Genomic DNA, 18,423 nt, shown 5'->3' on the forward strand with positions numbered 1-18,423 from the left:
TCGTGGCTTCGCAGGGAGCGATACCTGGACTTAACACTACGGACAGGTCGATGCACGTGGGTTTGCAACAGTCTACTTCGGGCAGAGACACCCTCTTCTCTACCACTACTTTGCTGCAAAAGAGAAAGGCCAGCGAACATAGCAGCCATACTCTACTGGAGGGAGGGGAAATTCAGACGACTCAATAACTTTTAGAACTTAGCTGTGCGATGGAAACTTACACACTGTATTTGAACTTCACGGGCCGCTATATACCTATGCGCCACGTCACTGCGAAAGAGAAAGACCAGCGAACATAGCAGCCATACTCTACTGGAGGAATATTCAGACGACTCAATGTACTATAATAACTAACTTCTAGAACTTAGCTGTGCGATGTGAACTAATACACACTGTATTTGAACTTCGCGGGCCGTTATATACCTAGTACCTATGCACGATTCGGCAAAAAAACTTTTCCAAACTGCCCCCCCCCCCCCGCACGGACGCCATATTGGTTGGCATGGCAAAAGATGCTCGGGCTGTCAGTAGGGGGAAATCCCTTTTCGGTGCCGCGGTGAGAGCTGCACAAGTTTACCGGTAGTGTGAATGCCGTTCACGGTTTGACGGGGTTCACGGTTTGACGGGGTTAACGGTAGTCTGAACGCGCCCTTACGGGGTACCCTAGCCAATCTAGGATTGCGATATGAACTTGACTTGGTGAAGCAGCAGTTCGGACCTATGACGGAACTGAGTTCCAGGGGTCAGAGGCTAAAAAAGAAAGAGAGAAGTAACCAAATCGAGAGGCGGCTCGTGGCAGTACAAGTCCAAGAGAGTTTTGGGGCATTGTGCAAGTGGAGCTACGTGCCTTAGAATTGTACTTCAGTACGAAGGCAGAAATAGCAGCATAGAAATGCACTGCCAGAAGAATGAACGCAACTGAATTTAAGAAGACACTTTTTATTGAGAAACGGATTGTTATGAATATCAGGCTGTTTCGAGATAGACTACACTGAACATCTGCGGGGGCGGGTAGCCAAATACAGTACAATCATAATGAACGGCGAGTAATGCAGATGGGAAAATCATATTCATGTTGTCGCAGACTGTGTACATAAGCATGGCTTGCATATTCCAGTGTAGATTCGGACAAAATAAATTGGATTGGACAAAAGAAATGTGCGGTTGGCTGCCATTGGGTCAGCATGGTGCGGCACCCCGGAATACATAATTTTTTGATTTTCGAAATCTGAAGAAGACTTTTATAGTTCGCTGCTGAGACGACGACTACACCATAGCTTCGTGGTAGAGCATCGCTGAACATAACCTCGGGTCCCTGGCTCGGGATCTGGTGGTGACCGTCAATTATTGTTTCTTCAGACGTTTCCTGTTTGCAACTCCCTCAAACTTACGAACATTCCCATTTTAGTTTCACAAGTGATACATGCCAGTGTCAAGTGTGGAAGTGTACCTGAAGCCTAGCTGGTCGTTATCGTGGTGTTGCAGCATGAAAGCAGCTCAGAAGATCTCTGCTTCCTTGTTTCATACCCAAGTGGGTACATTTCTAAATCTGGCGGAAAGAAGGTAAGTGCAAGTCCGCTCGCGTAGCGCTCTCTATCTTGTAACACATTCCGGTAAAGAGCGCTCTTTATCTCTCATCACCATGATCTTTGCGTTTGCTAAAGGCACCTAAGAGTTGCATGATGAGGTCTACATAGCGGGCTTGTTCATCAGCTCAATGGCGCATAGTCTATGATACAACGACGAGTTGAATCAGGTTACGACGTCCATTTTCTCTCTCCAGGACTCTTTAGACAATCATGGACATCTGGGAAAGGTGCCTGAACAGCGTAATTTCTGCAGAACGTGCGCGGTGCGTTTTATACCTGTTTGTATACATAAAATCATGGTAGATGCATGCAGACACATGCATCATAACGTGAAAAGGCCTCACTCCTAGACATAGTGTCATGCAATATTCCATCCTTAACCACCAATATGGAAATAGCATTCAAATTGTGTTGTTTTACAAGATAGCCACAAACGAGAGTGAAGGAAACGATCATTGTGCAACCGCCCGCAAAAACGCACCGATGTACACAAAGTGATGGAAGCCGAACCATGGAGGTGGCCAAGAGCAGCTAAAGCGACTAAGGGTGTCAGGATCATCACTCCTTATGTACGCCATACAGAAAATACGGAAATAGAACAAATGAGCTACAGGAGAAGTCCAGAGGGTTGTAAAGTTCCAAAGGGCTGGGACTCTATGCCCACTCAAGTCTTACCAAATGGAATGAATAAAGTACTCACTTTCACAGGTCGTGATTCGCTTTGAAATCGATGATGAAACACAAGTGTAATGCGGCGAGGTGTAAAGTCGATATCCGGATTTGCAGGAAAGTCTGCGAACCATAGAGTTAACATTGGGTTGAGAGTATCCATTCTCCAGAGTTGAGCGATCACATGTCCCGGAATAGGCTACAAGCATAATCCAGTGAAAGAAGAAAGGAGTAAATCCACGGGCAAAATCAAAGGAACAAGGAAGAGAGGTGATAGAAACAGCCCAAGGAAGAAAAGCTTAATGAACAGCAAAGAATGCGTGGCCCATAAATATAGAAAGAAAGTGGGAACAGGGGCAAGTTTGAGGTGAACTAACAAGCGTAGAATGTGCTGATTCTAGCACGTCCACACTTTCCTTTGTCCTACTTACCCGGCACCCCTTTAGGAGCTGCATCTGCGCCTTGGTCTCCAAGGGCGGTGGTGTTATTATGTATGCGGCAAACCCGGTCTACCGGAAACTAATGCAAACCGCAACTTAGTTGTTTTATTACAACTGCATGAATGTGTCAGAAGCCAGAGATATTCCGAAAACCTTTTTTATCCGTACCAACATTCTGTGCATTTTCTCGCTTCCTTTGAAGACTTAGTGCAGCACTGATCATTAAACTAAATCTGGTGTTGTACTTACCAGTACAGGTAGGTAGAGCAGTTGTCGTTGTTTCATTTAGACACGAAACCGTCTCCTGCCCAATTTGTTCGAAGCCATCGAAACAAGCAGCCTTGAAGGCTGGAGCAGTACCCGTCAAAATCCCATTGGCGATATGCGGTGCACGGCATATGTTGGCTAGAGCATACGAAACGGGGTAAACCAAGAGCACAGGAAGAGACGATAGTCATATTTGACATGTACATCGTGTATGCAGGGATCTGTTCACAAACACAGGGAGAGCACTAGGGGAATTTTGAGACAGTGCATAGACAATAATTGTCTATGCACTGTCTCAAAATTCTTTTGAATTTTATTGACGTTTTAGAGCCTGTATGATGTACTGAAATTGGCCACTATGTATGGGATATTAAAATTTAGAGTTGGGCGCTGTGTTGAATGGGTTTCTCTGAAGTACAATACCCCATATGTTGTTACGATTGTCCATATTGCCGTGATGTAAAACGAAGAAAAATAAGTACACTTAGCGGTTAACGAATCATACTCCGAAATGACCAGATTATTATCCAGCGAATTCTGGCAGGATGCTCGGGAAAACAGCCAATTCTGCTTTACATGCTTCACCAAAAAGGCCAACAGAACAAGTAATCGCAACGAGAAAAGGACTCAGACCATTGTTCTTACGTGGACTGGGAGCTTTGTGGAAGTACGGGACAATAATATGCAACAGGAATACCAAATTCACAAGCAAACGCTGTATTTTTGGGACATGTCCTAGAGTGGCTTCGGAAATATTATTCCACATCCATTCCATTTTTAGTCCGTGAGGCAAGTGCCAGAAAGTGAAATCGCCTCACCCCCCCCCCCCCCGTGCACTGATTCACTGAGCAGCCTCGAAAATGTTGGAAGTCCAGGAGACGTGCGATAGCCTCGCTGCGAGGCTTTGTTTCCTTCGCCAATTGCCGAATTAAGACGTAGATTTAGTATCTAAACCTCTCCGGTTTGTCATAATTAATTGACTATAAGTCGCTATCGCTCGATGTCACAAGGGTTGCGTGGTGGAATCAGGTTTCATGCTGTGAAAATCAAGCGGAAGCCTGCTAAACTTTTGCAGGTTTTTGGAGCTGTGCTCTAAATATTTTGTTGCTGTTCCCAATTTCAGTTTAGTCTTTTCCTTTTCAACAAATCACGAACCTTATTTACCTTCCTTGATGCAAAAGTCACTCTACATTATTGTAGTGCAGTAAGTATCGCTATTGCGGAGTTGATCATTCTGCCCGTAAATCAACGACTCTGCAGCGAAGTAACTAGTAAGCCATTAGGTAGTAGGGGAGATTGATATCAAGCAGCAGATCTCCTTTCTTCTTTGACCTTCTGGTACGCTACGGTGATAACCATGAAGAGTTGGCGTCATCCACTGAATCGTAATGGCTGTGTTCTTCGTGAATGCCAACGAGAAAGTTTAGCACAGACATGAGGAAGCCGACAGAAGAATTATTTGTGCATCATGCTGCCCGGCGACCAGTTCCGGAAGTCGCTGGACAAGACATGAACAGTTTGACGAACTCACCATTCCGTATTAGATCATGACCAGTGTAGCTTTCTTTAACGTCTGTAGCCTTAGGAGAAAATAGCAGAAATTGAAGACTTTATCTCAACCCGTGGAGTACACATCCTAGGCATTGCGGAAACTTGGCTGTCAGCCGATGTAACAGACGGAGAAGTAAACATCCCTAATTTCAGTGTGTTCCGCAAAGATCGGGAACGCAGGCAAGGTCGCGGCGTTACCTTCTACTGTCATACGTCCTCGCAAGCCCGTCAAAGAGGTGACCTCGAGTGTGAGCTGGAGATGCTGTGGCTGGAGATTCTAGCCCCAGGTCGACCAGGCAATGAGACGGTCTTACTGGGCTGCTGCTATCGACCACCTAGTGAATCTGCGGGCTACTGGGATGGGCTGGAGTCAAACCTAGAGACTGCCTGCAGTGGACCGCAGACCACAACTGTCCTAGTAGGAGACTTCAACGTAAACTGAGAACTTCCCATGCTGTGACTCCTTTGCATCATGTACTCAACCAGTTTAACCTTCGCAACCACGTCACATCTCCTACCCGTGTGACCAGCAGCACTTCCACACTACTGGATCTATTCTTGTCTACCACCGCGATCCAAGGTGTTTGCGAGACTATACATTTGGATATCAGTGACCACTCTGCAATACTTGCTCTGTCTGTGTGGATGCGCTTGCGTCGTCACTCACTGCGGAAATCCAGACCACTCTAGACAAACATGCTCCACTTCGGGAACGGCGCCGCAAATCTCGACGTCCTAGCCCCTGGATTCCAGGTGAGTTAGTAATAATATAATATTTGAAACTCGGATGTGGAGCCATAAATAAATGTAGAAAGGAAAAGGACATAATCTTTGATATTAATTTTATGACCCACCCAAGTTGGGTGGTGTGCTGCTTTGCTGCTTCGAATTGTAGTTAGACCGCTTTGTCAAATATCGTACTGGTCTCGTCATCGTCCAGTAACAATCGACATTCTTTGTTCCGTTGGGACTGTAGCTTTTGCTCGTTTTCGTTGCGTTTGCCTTCCCCTCTTTGGTCTTTTCAAAACCTTGAACCTTCCAAGTTGGAAGGCTTTCGGTTAGCGCTACGGAGATGTGTTGAAGCTAGCTATCAGGACGTCGAATGTCTCAGTACTCTTGCCAGTTTTGTGCCTAGTTATTGCACTTTCTGACTGTATATAGCATCCAGTTACAGTGATGGAGAGTTACTCTTAACTCGTATCCATATGTCCTTTTCCTTTCTACATATAAATAATATAATAATAATCTTTATTCCCGTAGCTATGCAGAAGACGTTACTTCAGTAACGTCTGGCGCTAGCCAGGGTCCACACAGCTTTAATTTGTTTGTTTATTCCCGTAGCTATGCAGAAGACGTTACTTCAGTAACGTCTGGCGCTAGCCAGGGTCCACACAGCTTTAATTTGGTGTTTGTTTGTGTGTTTGTTTGTTTGTGTCACGCCTGGCGCTATTTTGTATCTATCCCGTACTGTACCGTACCAGCAAAGACAGCTGGCCACAATATTTTTGTTTGTTTGTGCCATCGACATGCCTGGCGCTATCCCGTACCTGTCCCGTATCATCAAGAGTACGGTACCATCAAGAGAATGAGTATATATGCGAAGTGTATGGGGGGAATGCATTCAGTGCAGTAACATTAAATTTTGTGTGGATTTGTGTGCGAGGCCGAGATCCCACTAGCAGGCTGGCTGGGCCGCCTGTCGACCAGCCCGGAAATCGCATGTAGGCCGATAGCATAATAATTATAACGTATGTACAGTCATGTAGATGTATAGCAGGGAGTCATATTATGTAAACGACTCCCTGCTGTATGGGGAGATTTTCTGGAAAGAAATACGAAGTAGGGAGACGAGTAAATGCAATCAGAATGGATGTTAGTTGCCGTCAGTATAATAATAATAAGAAGAAGAAGAATAAGAACGCCCGTGATCGGCAGAGTCAGCGCCGGTCCCAGGAAACGTCAGGACAGACATCCCGTCGACTCCAGAACGCCCGTCATCGGCAGAGTCAGCGCCGGTCCCATAGCTATGCAGAAGACGTTACTTGTACTTCAGTATCTCATTGAAACGTTTTTGCAAAACAATGATTTAGCTAATCAAAGGAAAAAGCATTTCCATCAGTTCTAACAACATGCACGATGAGCTAGGCAACAAAGCATAGCGCAGGGCCCTGAGCTTCCAAGCTCTCTCGTTTGTGTGTTTGTTTGTTTGTTTGTGTCACGCCTGGCGCTATCCGTATCTGACGGCAAAAAAGCATAGGATGTTATACATTTTTCAATTCTCCTATTTTTTTCCAGGCATAACCTGGGATTCGAACCGGCACTATCGCCCTACATGCATTCCCCCACACACTTCGCATTCATACCCATTCTTCCAAGTTGTTTCACATTGTGATCTTGCATTTGAAAGCCCTATGTACCTATCCCCTACCGTGCCATCAAAGACGGCTGGCCACAATGCATATACAAATAGGGCTTTCAAATGCAAGATCACAACATGAAACAACTTGGAAGAATTAGTGTGTATGCGAAGTGTATCGGGGGATGCATGCAGGGCGCGCAATAGTGTAGGTTCGAATCCCAGGTTATGTCTTTAAAAAAAGGATATTTTTAAAGAATTTATAACATCCCTATGCTTTTTTTTTCTAGGTCATCAAGGCAAAAAAGCATAGCGTAGGGCCCTGAGCTTCCAAGCTCTCTCGTTTCAGGATTACCTTGTATATACATGTACACTAATACGAGGCGTCAGCCTTCGGGTAATCCTGAAACGAGAGAGCTTGGAAGCTCAGGGCCCTAAGCTATGCTTTTTTGCCTTGATGACCTAGACAAGAAAAAGCATAGGGATGTTATAAATTCTTTAAAAAATTCCTTTTTTTTAAGACATAACCTGGGACTCGAACCCGCACTATCGCGCGCCCTGCATGCATCCCCCGATACACTTCGCATGCATACTAATTCTTCCAAGTTGCTTCACATTATGATCTTGCATTTGAAAGCCCTATTTGAATATGCATTGTGGCCAGCCGTCTTTGATGGTACGGTACGGTAGGGATAGGTACGGGACAGGTACGATCGAGGGTAATACGACACCGTCTTCCGTACCGTACCATCAGACACAGCTGGCCACATACAGCAAAATATAGGAGAATTGAAAAATGTATAACATCCCTATGATTTTTTTGCCGTCAGATACGGGATAGCGCCAGGCGTGACACAAACAAACAAACAAACACACAAATACCAAACGAGAGAGCTTGGAAGCTCAGGGCCCTGCGCTATGCTTTGTTGCCTAGCTCATCGTGCATGTTGTTAGAACTGGTGGAAATGCTTTTTCCTTTGATTAGCTTCATCATTGTATTGCCAAAACGTTTCAATGAGATACTGAAGTAACGTCTTCTGCATAGCTTCAGGACCGGCGCTGACTCTGCCGATCACGGGCGTTCTGCAGTCGATGACGTTTCCTGGGACCGGCGCTTACTCTGCCGATCACGGGCGTTTATCTTCTTATCATTATTATACTGGCGGCAACCAACATCCATTCTGATTGCATTTACTCGTCTCCCTACTTCGTATTTCTTTCCAGAAAATCTCCCCATACAGCAGGGAGTCGTTTACATAATATGATTCCCTACTCTACATCTACATGACTGTATAATTATACGTTATAGTTATTATGCTATCCGCCTACATGCGATTCCCGGGCAGGTCGACAGGCGGCCCAGCCAGCCTGCTAATGTGATCTCGGCCTCGCACACAAATCCACACAAAATGTTACTGCACTGAATGCATTCCCCCGATACACTTCACATATATACTAATGTCTTATTCTCTTGATGGTACCGTACTCTTGATGGTACGGGACAGGTACGGGATAGCGCCAGGTATGTCGATGGCACAAACACACAAAAATATTGTGGCCAGCTGTCTTTGCTGGTACGGTACAGTACGGGAAAGATACGGGATAGCGCCAGGCGTGACACAAACAAACAAACAAACAAACACCAAACGAGAGACCTTGGAAGCTCAGGGCCCTGCGCTATGCTTTGTTGCCTAGCTCATCGCGCATGTTGTTAGAACTGATGGAAATGCTTTTTCCTTTGATTAGCTACATCATTGTATTGCCAAAACGTTTCAATGAGATACTGAAGTACAAGTAACGTCTTCTGCATAGCTATGGGACCGGCGCTGACTCTGCCGATCACGGGCGTTCTGGAGTCGACGGGATGTCTGTCGTGACGTTTTCTGGGACCGGCGCTGACTCTGCCGATCACGGGCGTTCTTCTTCTTCTTATTATTATTATACTGACGGCAACTAACATCCATTCTGATCGCATTTACTCGTCTCCCTACTTCGTATTTCTTTCCAGAAAATCTCCCCATACAGCAGGGAGTCGTTTACATAATATGACTCCCTGCTATACATATTATGCTATCGGCCTACATGCGATTCCCGGGCTGGTCGACAGGCGGCCCAGCCAGCCTGCTAGTGGGATCTCGGCCTCGCACACAAATCCTTACAAAATTAAATGGTACTGCACTGAATGCATTCCCCCCGTACACTTCGCATATATACTCATTCTCTTGATGGTACCGTACTCTTGATGGTACGGGACAGGTACGGGATAGCGCCAGGCATGTCGATGGCACAAACAAACAAAAATATTGTGGCCAGCTGTCTTTGCTGGTACGGTACAGTACGGGACAGATACGGGATAGCGCCAGGCGTGACACAAACAAACAAATACACAAACAAACACCAAATTAAAGCTGTGTGGACCCTGGCTAGCGCCAGACGTTACTGAAGTAACGTCTTCTGCATAGCTACGGGAATTAAAGCTGTGTGGACCCTGGCTAGCGCCAGACGTTACTGAAGTAAATGTCTTCTGCATAGCTACGGGAATTAAAGCTGTGTGGACCCTGGCTAGCGCCAGACGTTACTGAAGTAACGTCTTCTGCATAGCTACGGGAATAAAGATTATTATCTAAAGCGGGATTCACAGCAGCTTTTTTTGCGATGCGACTCCCGCGAAACCTGGAAATTGCCAAATGGCAGCTATCTCGCACCCATGCAACTGCCGCAACTGGGCCATCGCAGAAGTTGAGCTTGGCTCAACTTTTGCGATACGACAAGCGATTTGGCGTTCAACTTTGACCTTTTCTAGAGCAAAGATGTATAAAGTTTCAAGAGTTGCCTTTAAATTTGTACAAGTTGAACCAAACCGCGCGAAATCAGCAAGGCGTTGTTGCATCACTTACTTCTTCTGTGAATGGTATTTCGCGAATTCGCTTCGCACGCGTCCGTCCCAGATCGCGTCGTATCGCGTGTCGCATTGCAAAAAAAGCTTTTGTGAGTCCGGCTTAAGTCGTAAGTACTATTCTATAAAACCATAACATTTAGCGTACAAGCTCTTCTTGATCCCCCCAAAAATAATGGGATTACGGAATCATATTTTATTAACGTCTTATTCGTGCACATCGTGATCCATTATGCCTTTTGTTAAGCCTACTTCACATTCGACGGGGCGCGACGGGACGCGACGTAAGGATCGACGGGAAGCGACGGGACGGTCTGACGGCGTCCAATGTGAACACCAGGAACGGGAACGCAACCGTCCTACCGTACAGATTGGGAAGCGACGGGAAGAGTTGGATCGATCCAACTTTTCATACCGTAGACGGGCGTAGGCGGGGGACGCAAGCATACAAAATGGCTGCAATTTGAGTGTGAACAGGAGACGGTGTCGTGCGCCGACTACTCCCGATTTGTACTTGGAAATTTTCGGCATTTCGAACATTGCGCTTCCCATGATAACTCACAGAATGGCTAGCATGACTTGAGTTTAATTTTAGCAACATAAGATCTCATGTCACTTATTGTATTTAGGGATAGTTCAGAAGCGTGTCAGACGAACTATTATAATTATAATTTCCAGGGGCTATTATTTGAATGCCACGACTTCCAGGGCTAATTTTTTGCCCTAATGAAAAACTGGTGTTGTGAACTTGATTCCGCTTCTTTCAAGAAGAAATAATTGAAAAGAAGTCCCGAAAAACGAGAAATTAGTTCCGAAAGTCACCCCGTCACGGACCGTGCCTTATGACTCGCGCGGTTCGACGTTGAACGTCGCAAGGACTGCTGGATGTCGTGTCCTATGAATTGTACAGGATTTTGCAACTCACCCCAGCCCTGCCGACAAGCCCTTACGTCCCATACCGTCGGCGTTGCGTCGAATGTGAACTAGGCTTTATGGATGTCAGACTGAGTTGGATAACGGCGATGTGGCATCATGGACATTTAGGCACCCAAGATGGCAGAGGTCGTATCTGTTCACAGGGGAGACAGATGAATCCAGGGACATACCACCCTGGCCCTGGGGCCTAATAAATACAACTCCGAGGGAGAGGGCAACTTTGTCTAATGGTTGTTGTTTATTTAGAAGAAAGAGGAAAAAATGTTTCATGCGCATGAGTATCTGGTGAGGGAGCTGACGTCATGCAGCGAGGTCGCTACAGACATAATCACCAAGAGTACTGTACTGTGCTTTTGATTTCTCTTTGGGACTACTTGTGTCGCATGGCTTCCGTTTCTGACACTTTTCTATAGTGTCGTCTTCAGTACAGGTTGGCAATTGCTTTTCTAACAATTTATCGTTCTCTGCTGAGGACCAGTCCTAAGGTTTGAATACAAAAGAAAACCCAGACCAGGCCTCAACGTGGAGGGCAACGACGGCGCTACGTACACAGCGGATAGGCCGGTTGCGACTCGAACCAACGATTTTATTTTGGCTAAATGCACCCTGTGCGAGTCGCAAGGCGCGCTGAAACACCAGGTACGCTCCGCATACGGTACGCATTTGTAGAATTCGCAATGTTGGAAAGCGTTTACAAGTACAATACAAAAAATGAATGTTTTAGTAAATCGGCAGGTGGTCGTCGCTTTAAATCCTGCAAATACTGCGTATTCAGGTGACAATTGTTCACCAGAAAAGGCATCGTAGCGAAGCAGTCGCACGGTTCCTGGACTGCCAACATCTTCGAGGCAACTCAGTGAACCCATCCCTAGCCAACCACGCCGAGAAAACCTCTTCGACAGGGGGGAGGGGGAGGCATCTTCTTGTCTGAGCCGTTTCTGAGACTTGCCTCACGGACTATTTCTGCTCCAATTAAAAAAGTACCTGATTATGCCAATAATTATGTCGGCATGATCCGGTTACCCCTACCCATACCTAAGAAACTATGCGAAGTCGCAACTACGTTCCAAAGTAGAAGACAGGAATTTGCGGATTCAAATGCCTCTTCAAAGGGTTGAAACCACTGCTACTACGACGACCACAACTATGTGAGATTAGAAAACTTTAATATTTCAAACGACGACATCAGCATAAGAAAAATCATTAACATAAAGTCAATTTTATAATAGCAATAAAGAGAACAAATTCTGCAGTCATCGCTACACTACAACGAAGTCATGAAAGTTTACCAGAATTAGTTTTCTTGTCACATCCATCAGTGGAAAGTCGCGTTGAATGTATATTAAATCATTGTTCAGCATGGTTACTCTTCAGTCACGACTTTCCACTGATGAATGTGACAATAAAATTAATTCTGGTAAACTTTCATGACTTCGTTGTAGTGTGGCGATGACTGCAGAATTTGTTCTCTTTATTGCTATTATAAAATTGTTGTCTCCACGTCGATTATTTGCGTAAAGTCAATTTGAAGATTTTAATTCTTGTATTTCGCTCCGCCCATAGCGGCACATACAGCTCTCTCCTAAAAGCAGTTTTTCATGTCCACTCCGCCAGTGTACACACTACTGCCGTCACCAAGTCCAAAATCCCCTTTTCTCTAGTATTGTCGTCTGCCCGCACGAAAGCTGATTTATCCTGTCTTTGCTACATAGGTTCTGATCGGTGGAACATGTCGCCTTCCACTGTTCGCTCTTTTACAGATTCGCGCACATGTATTCGATCATGCTTAACCTTTTTAGGGGCTCCCGTCAGATGATCGTAGGTCTGCGGGAAACCCAAAAATTATACCATGCATCAGCAGTGTCAAACAACAATAACAGGGCCATGTTACATAATGGTCCATCACAAACGTTCACAAGTTGGCAATGGACCGTGACTGATGTTGGATGTGCAGTGTACAGTTTTCGTGCCATTGATCTTGTATCCCAATTTGCACACAACCGTGTAATGAGGTGCAATTCCATACATTGATCCATGTGCGACAGTTAACGTGCAGTTTGGAATTTCTGAGAAGTAAAGGAAAATGAAACAAACAGTAGAAGGGTCAGCTACCATATTCATCCTGGTAAGCAGTGCGGAAATTGCAAGGCGAACTCTCTTCTGTGTAAATGTGTGCAAAATCTAGCTGTTATGACTCCACTCAGGTACCTGATTGCCATGGATCTAAGGCATTAACGCGACCAAGCACATGTACGTTTTGAATATTGCATGTGAGCGTGGGTGCTGTTGCTGCTGCTATCTAAATTGAAAAAGTTACAGATAAATCTTCACAGGCTTCAACCGCAAACCAATTCCGCCCGTACATTCTCAGCGGTATGCACCCTCACTGATCAGAAAGGCTTTTGGGAAAAATGCCCCGTCAAATGTTTGTTTCCATGGCCAACTTGGCTATCTTGATATGCACACAGTTCTGGAAAGGATGGAACTAGGAATGCATATTGTCGTCAACACAGACATTTTAGGTACCTGCTTGTGTGTAGTGGTAGCAGTTTTGTGTTGAACTCCAAATAACAACATTAACACGCTTCTTGACCGGACCCTGTAGCTACCACTCTGTTGAAGTAGACAAAAGTGTACAATTCTCAAAACACATCTATCAGTGGAAGTAAATGAAGTTATGAATCAAAACGATCAGAATGTCTGATCATTCACGACTTACGTTCGCAGGTTGGCAATGCGGTAGGACCGGTTTTGGTGCAATTTACAGTCTTACTGCCTTTGAGCTTGTAGCCTAAATCGCATTCAACTGTATAGAATGGTGAAGTTCCAAGTATAGATCCTCCATTCACAGTTACGTTGCATGCTGGAATTACTGAAGACCAATGGACAGTGGACGGAAAAATGCATGTAGGCACACTATGAGCTACGATACGCGGCTAACGCAAATCCTGAAGGCAAGCAGGCCGTAGATTGAGCACTAATACGCTCGCTCATCTCTCGGCTGGTCGTTATTGGAGTTATGTCCGGATCCTTCATACTTCTGATAGGTATAATCACATTATTGTCTGCGCGTCGATCGTTCGTAAGATGTGGACAATTCAGTTTAACTGATTGTAACCAGGAACGAGAAAATAGCATCTTCATACTTTATAACCGCAATCAGTAATACAAGCTGGATCGACATTTGTGTACACTGTATTCATGTATTGTAAAACTGTGGAGACAATGTGCAATAAAACGATGAAAAATGTGAAGAAATTGTGTAGAGAAAGAAAGGGATTCAAACAAGTTTTCGTACAACACAGTTTCACAATACATGAATACAGTGTACACAAATGTCGATCCAGCTTGTATTACTGATTGCGGTTATCAAATTGTTGTCTCCTCGCCGGTTGTTCATACTTTATTTTCGAATTTTATAATTATTAGGTGCCAAATTGAATCGTTTTAAAACGTTCCGTAAATTCTGCCAAGTAGAGGAGGGTATTTCATGTAGGAACGGTTTGACAGAAAATTGTGTAGACCCAACCGATCATCAGCGTGTAGTGTTCACTCGAAATAATATTATGTTACTTGAGCGATAATAACAAGAGAGCTTGGAAGCTCAGGGCCCTACGCTATGCCTTAAGGTTTTTTCCTTAGCTCATCGTACATGTTATAGAACTGATGGAAATGTTTTTTTCCGTTGATTGGCCACATCATTGTATTGCAAAAACGTTTCAATCAGTGTAAATAAAAGTGTTTGCAGAATTTATGGCGGATTGCTATTTTCTCTAATTTCATCCACTTTTGGTTTGCTCCTTCTTTTCTTTTTATGTCCTTGTACTGTAAATCAACAAATGACTCCTAAAATACGTATCCTTTCCGACGGCTTAAGAGGCTGCAGATTTAGTTTTTCTGCGCGTCGGCAGGATGTCTGTCCTGACGTTTCCTGGGACCGGCGCTGACTCTGCCGATCACGGGCGTTCTGGAGTCGACGGGATGTCTGCCCTGACGTTTCCTGGGACCGGCGCTGATTCTGCAGATCACGGGCGTCCTGAAGTCGACGGGATGTCTGCCCTGACGATTCCTGTCACCGGCGCTGACTCTGTCCATCACGGGCGTTCTGGAGTCGACGGGATCTCTCTTCCGACATTTCCTGTGACCGGCGCTGAGTCGCCCGTTCACGCTTATTTTGGAGACGACGGGATCTCTCCTCCAAAGTACTTCGAAGTATGTATTTTCTGACCCATCTTATCACCTATACTGCGTCTATTCTCATTTTCATTTCCTCCTCGTCTCCATATTTCTTTCCAAATCTCCCTCTACATCAGGGAGTCGTATACATAATACGACGAATATTGTGGCCAGCTGTTTGTGGCCGGCTGTGTTTGATGGTACGGTACGGGACAGATACGGGAGCCGGCAAATATTGTGGCCAGCTGTTATGTACAATACTGTAGAGCCTTTGTAGTCACAGATACGGGACAGATACGGGATAGCTCCGGGCGTGACACAAACAAACAAACAAACACCAAACGAGAGAGCTTGGAAGCTCAGGGCCCTACGCTATGCTTTTTTTGCCCAGTTGATGACCTACACAAAAAAAGCCAAGGGATGTTATAAATTCTTTAAAAAATTCCTTTTTTTTAAGACATCACCTGGGAGTTGAACCCGCACTATCGCGCGCCCTGCGTACATCCCCAGATACACTTCGCATACATACTAATTCTTCCAAGTTTCTTCACGTCATGATCTTGCATTTGAAAGCCCTATTTGAATATGCATTGTGGCCAGCCTTCTTTGATGGTACGGTACGGTTTTTACGGTTTTTTAAAGACAATAATCTGGGATTCGAACCCGCACTATCATTCTGGAGTCGACGGGATGTCTGTCCTGACGTTTCCTGGGAACGGCGCTGACTCTGCCGATCACGGGCGTTCTGGAGTCGACTGGATCTCTTTTCCGACGTTTCCTGTGACCGGCGCTGAATCGCCCATTCACGCTTATTTTGGAGACTACGGGATGTCTCTTCCAAAGTATGTTTTTGCTGACGAATCCTATCACCTATTCGGCTACTAATGTCCATTCTAATTTCATATCCTCCTCGTCTCCCTATTTCTTTCCAAATCTCCCTATACCTCAGGGAGTCGTATACATAATACGACGAATATTGTTGCCAGCTGTTTGCGGCCAGCTTTGGATTTTCGGTCTTTGACCGCATACATTCTGGCGAGCTGATCTACTCACCTCCCACCGCTTTAGGAACTGCATCTGCGCCTTGATCCTTGAAGGGTCAGGGGCGTCACCCGTGATGGGCACGGGGGGGCAAGTGCAAGTGCAAGTGTCTCTTCCAAAGTATGTTTTTGCTGACGAATCCTATCACCTATTCGGCTACTAATGTCCATTCTAATTTCATATCCTCCTCGTCTCCCTATTTCTTTCCAAATCTCCCTATACTTCAGGGAGTCGTATACATAATACGACGAATATTGTTGCCAGCTGTTTGCGGCCAGCTTTGGATTTTCGGTCTTTGACCGCATACATTCTGGCGAGCTGATCTACTCACCTCCCACCGCTTTAGGAACTGCATCTGCGCCTTGCGAAGGGTCAGGGGCGTCACCCGTGATGGGCACGGGGGGCAAGTGCACCCCCCCCCCCTAAAAAATTCGACTGTACTTGTTTTTTTGCGAACTCCTGGTTATGAAAAGTGTAGTGCCGGTAGAATCTATTAATAAACTGCATGCACTAAATTTACTGGTAGTCTACAGTTGTATTGTGCTGCCGCGATCGGGTGAGCGCATGTAGCGAGTGCAAGTACATGACCAGTAGACGACTCGTAGCCTAGTTACACCAAGACGGCAAGAGTACATAACCCCAGGGGTTATGACTCTTGGTTACACTAGTTACACTGAAATTGCACGAAATGCCGGGAAATGCGTGCAATTGGCTTCAATTTTTGAAATGTTTCCCGGGGGAGGGCCCCCGTACAACATGACCGCTCCGCCTCCAAAGTCGGCGCAAGGGGCCTGCTATCAGCGAACTTTTTCGTGTTTTCCTTTGCAAAATGTGGCGTTCGTACGGATGCGGAAAACTCGGCCTCTATTATAGAGAAACCGAGTCTGACGCGAACCGTGAAAAAAATGTTATAGCTCCACGGGGCCACTGCAGAGAAGCAATAAGCCGCGTGACTGCTTCCATTAGTTTTCATTGGTATCTGGTGCTTTATTGGCAAGAGGCGATCCGCTGTTTATATTCGCCTAGAAGCTGGACTTTCGAAAGACATAAAAAAACTCAAGTTGCAGTGCGAAGCAACACGTCATTGAGTTTTTGACTCGGAATAAAACACATCGTACTCTCACTATGACATAATTTATGTTTTCTAAACAAAATTCCAAGACAGAAAGTGGATATCGATTCTGTTCCGGTTTGCGACATATCTCCTATTTGGATCATTCTCCTCTACACATCAAATGCCCTACTTACCAATGCATTTCGGCAGAGTAGTATGCTGGCTGGTTCCATTACAGGTGACCATGCTAGGACCATCCAGGTAATATCCTGCGCTACAAGTGATGTTGTATACTGGCCCAGTTGTACCTATCACAGCATTGGGTATCTTGAACTGACACGCGTAAGCTGAGAAGCAATGGACCACACAAGACTCTCTCAAAGCCAATTCAATCTTGACACTTGATGGAAAACAATAACAATGTGTGATAACAGTAAAAGGTGTGATTCAAAAAGCGGTTTCGGAGCAAGAAGCTTCAGCAAAGCTTTTGAGGAAACAAAAAATGCATCGTTCGCTTGTTTCCAATGTGTTCCACATGATTCATGTACCACATATCGCACTTTAATGTCCTCAACGTCAACTTGGTTGGTTGGTAGGTTTTTTATTTCACTTTGCACGGGATGACGACCCAATAAAATGACGGCGAAGGCTTAGCCTAGAAGTGACCATGGAAGAACATAGTAAAAGGTATGGAAGCGCATAGTAAGAGAATAGGATACTAATAACTGCGAGTAAACGGGGGGAGAGAGAGAATACGATGTTTCTGTGATACTACACGAGGATTACTGAACTGCATGGAGAGGGAGAGCAGAGCGATCAGCAGCAACTCGAACTACTCCCTACAGGCGTATGGTACACATGCATGCTTAAACTCAGGTAGCCGGGTAATTGTGCGGACCTCACCAGGGAGAGCGTTCCACAGCAGAGCACCAGCAACAGAAAATCTCCGCTGACCGCAGCGGCTACGGTTTGCCTGGCTTAGTAGGCAATTTGACTGCTGATGGCGGGTAGGGGTGCCTTGTGCCGGGGTCAGAAGCTGGGCGAGCACAGGGCTGGTGCGGGCGTGGATGCACCGCAAGATGGTGATCAATATTTTCTGCCTGTAGAGCTCGCTGACATGGTACAGGGGGTGACCAGTGAGCAGCGGCTGCATGGCTGTCCGGGGCGGGTTGCCATCGATACAGCGGATGGCTCTGTTTTGCGCGGTTTGCAGTCCTTTCAGTTGACCCTCTCGCATTGCGGCTGAAAAGCAGCAGGAGCCATAAAGCAGGTCGGGCATTATGACCGCCTTCACATACACCTGACGAGAGCGTCTTGATAGGCTTCGGCGTGCCCGCCACAAGGCGCCAATTTTCTTGGCAACCTTGGTGACCACATAGTTTGCATGGGTGTCCCAATCTAGGCGATTTTCAAGGTGAACGCCGAGGTAGCGCGCAGAAGACGCTGAG

At 45.7% G+C, this 18,423-nt stretch overlaps 1 protein-coding gene across 2 annotated transcripts in view; it reads right to left on the bottom strand.

Annotated features, from left to right (window-relative positions):
* Positions 1-17,319, bottom strand: part of LOC135819299 (sushi, von Willebrand factor type A, EGF and pentraxin domain-containing protein 1-like) — a 29,394-nt gene extending 12,075 nt beyond the window's left edge. The window contains exons 1-5 of one of the 2 annotated variants that reach the window (XM_065332480.1): positions 17,170-17,319; positions 13,424-13,576; positions 12,615-12,770; positions 2,948-3,103; positions 2,290-2,457 (exon numbers count right to left, since the gene is read on the bottom strand). In XM_065332480.1, coding sequence (XP_065188552.1) covers positions 2,290-2,457; positions 2,948-3,103; positions 12,615-12,770; positions 13,424-13,576; positions 17,170-17,221 — 685 coding nt within the window. In that variant the 5' untranslated portion in view covers positions 17,222-17,319. The remainder of the gene's footprint in view (positions 1-2,289; positions 2,458-2,947; positions 3,104-12,614; positions 12,771-13,423; positions 13,577-17,169) is intronic. The other variant, XM_065332482.1, reaches the window with a different exon arrangement.
* Positions 17,320-18,423: the final 1,104 nt, after the last annotated feature.

Source organism: Sycon ciliatum, chromosome 6 (assembly GCF_964019385.1).
Source record: "Sycon ciliatum chromosome 6, ocSycCili1.1, whole genome shotgun sequence".
In the NCBI taxonomy this organism is placed as follows: domain Eukaryota; kingdom Metazoa; phylum Porifera; class Calcarea; order Leucosolenida; family Sycettidae; genus Sycon; species Sycon ciliatum.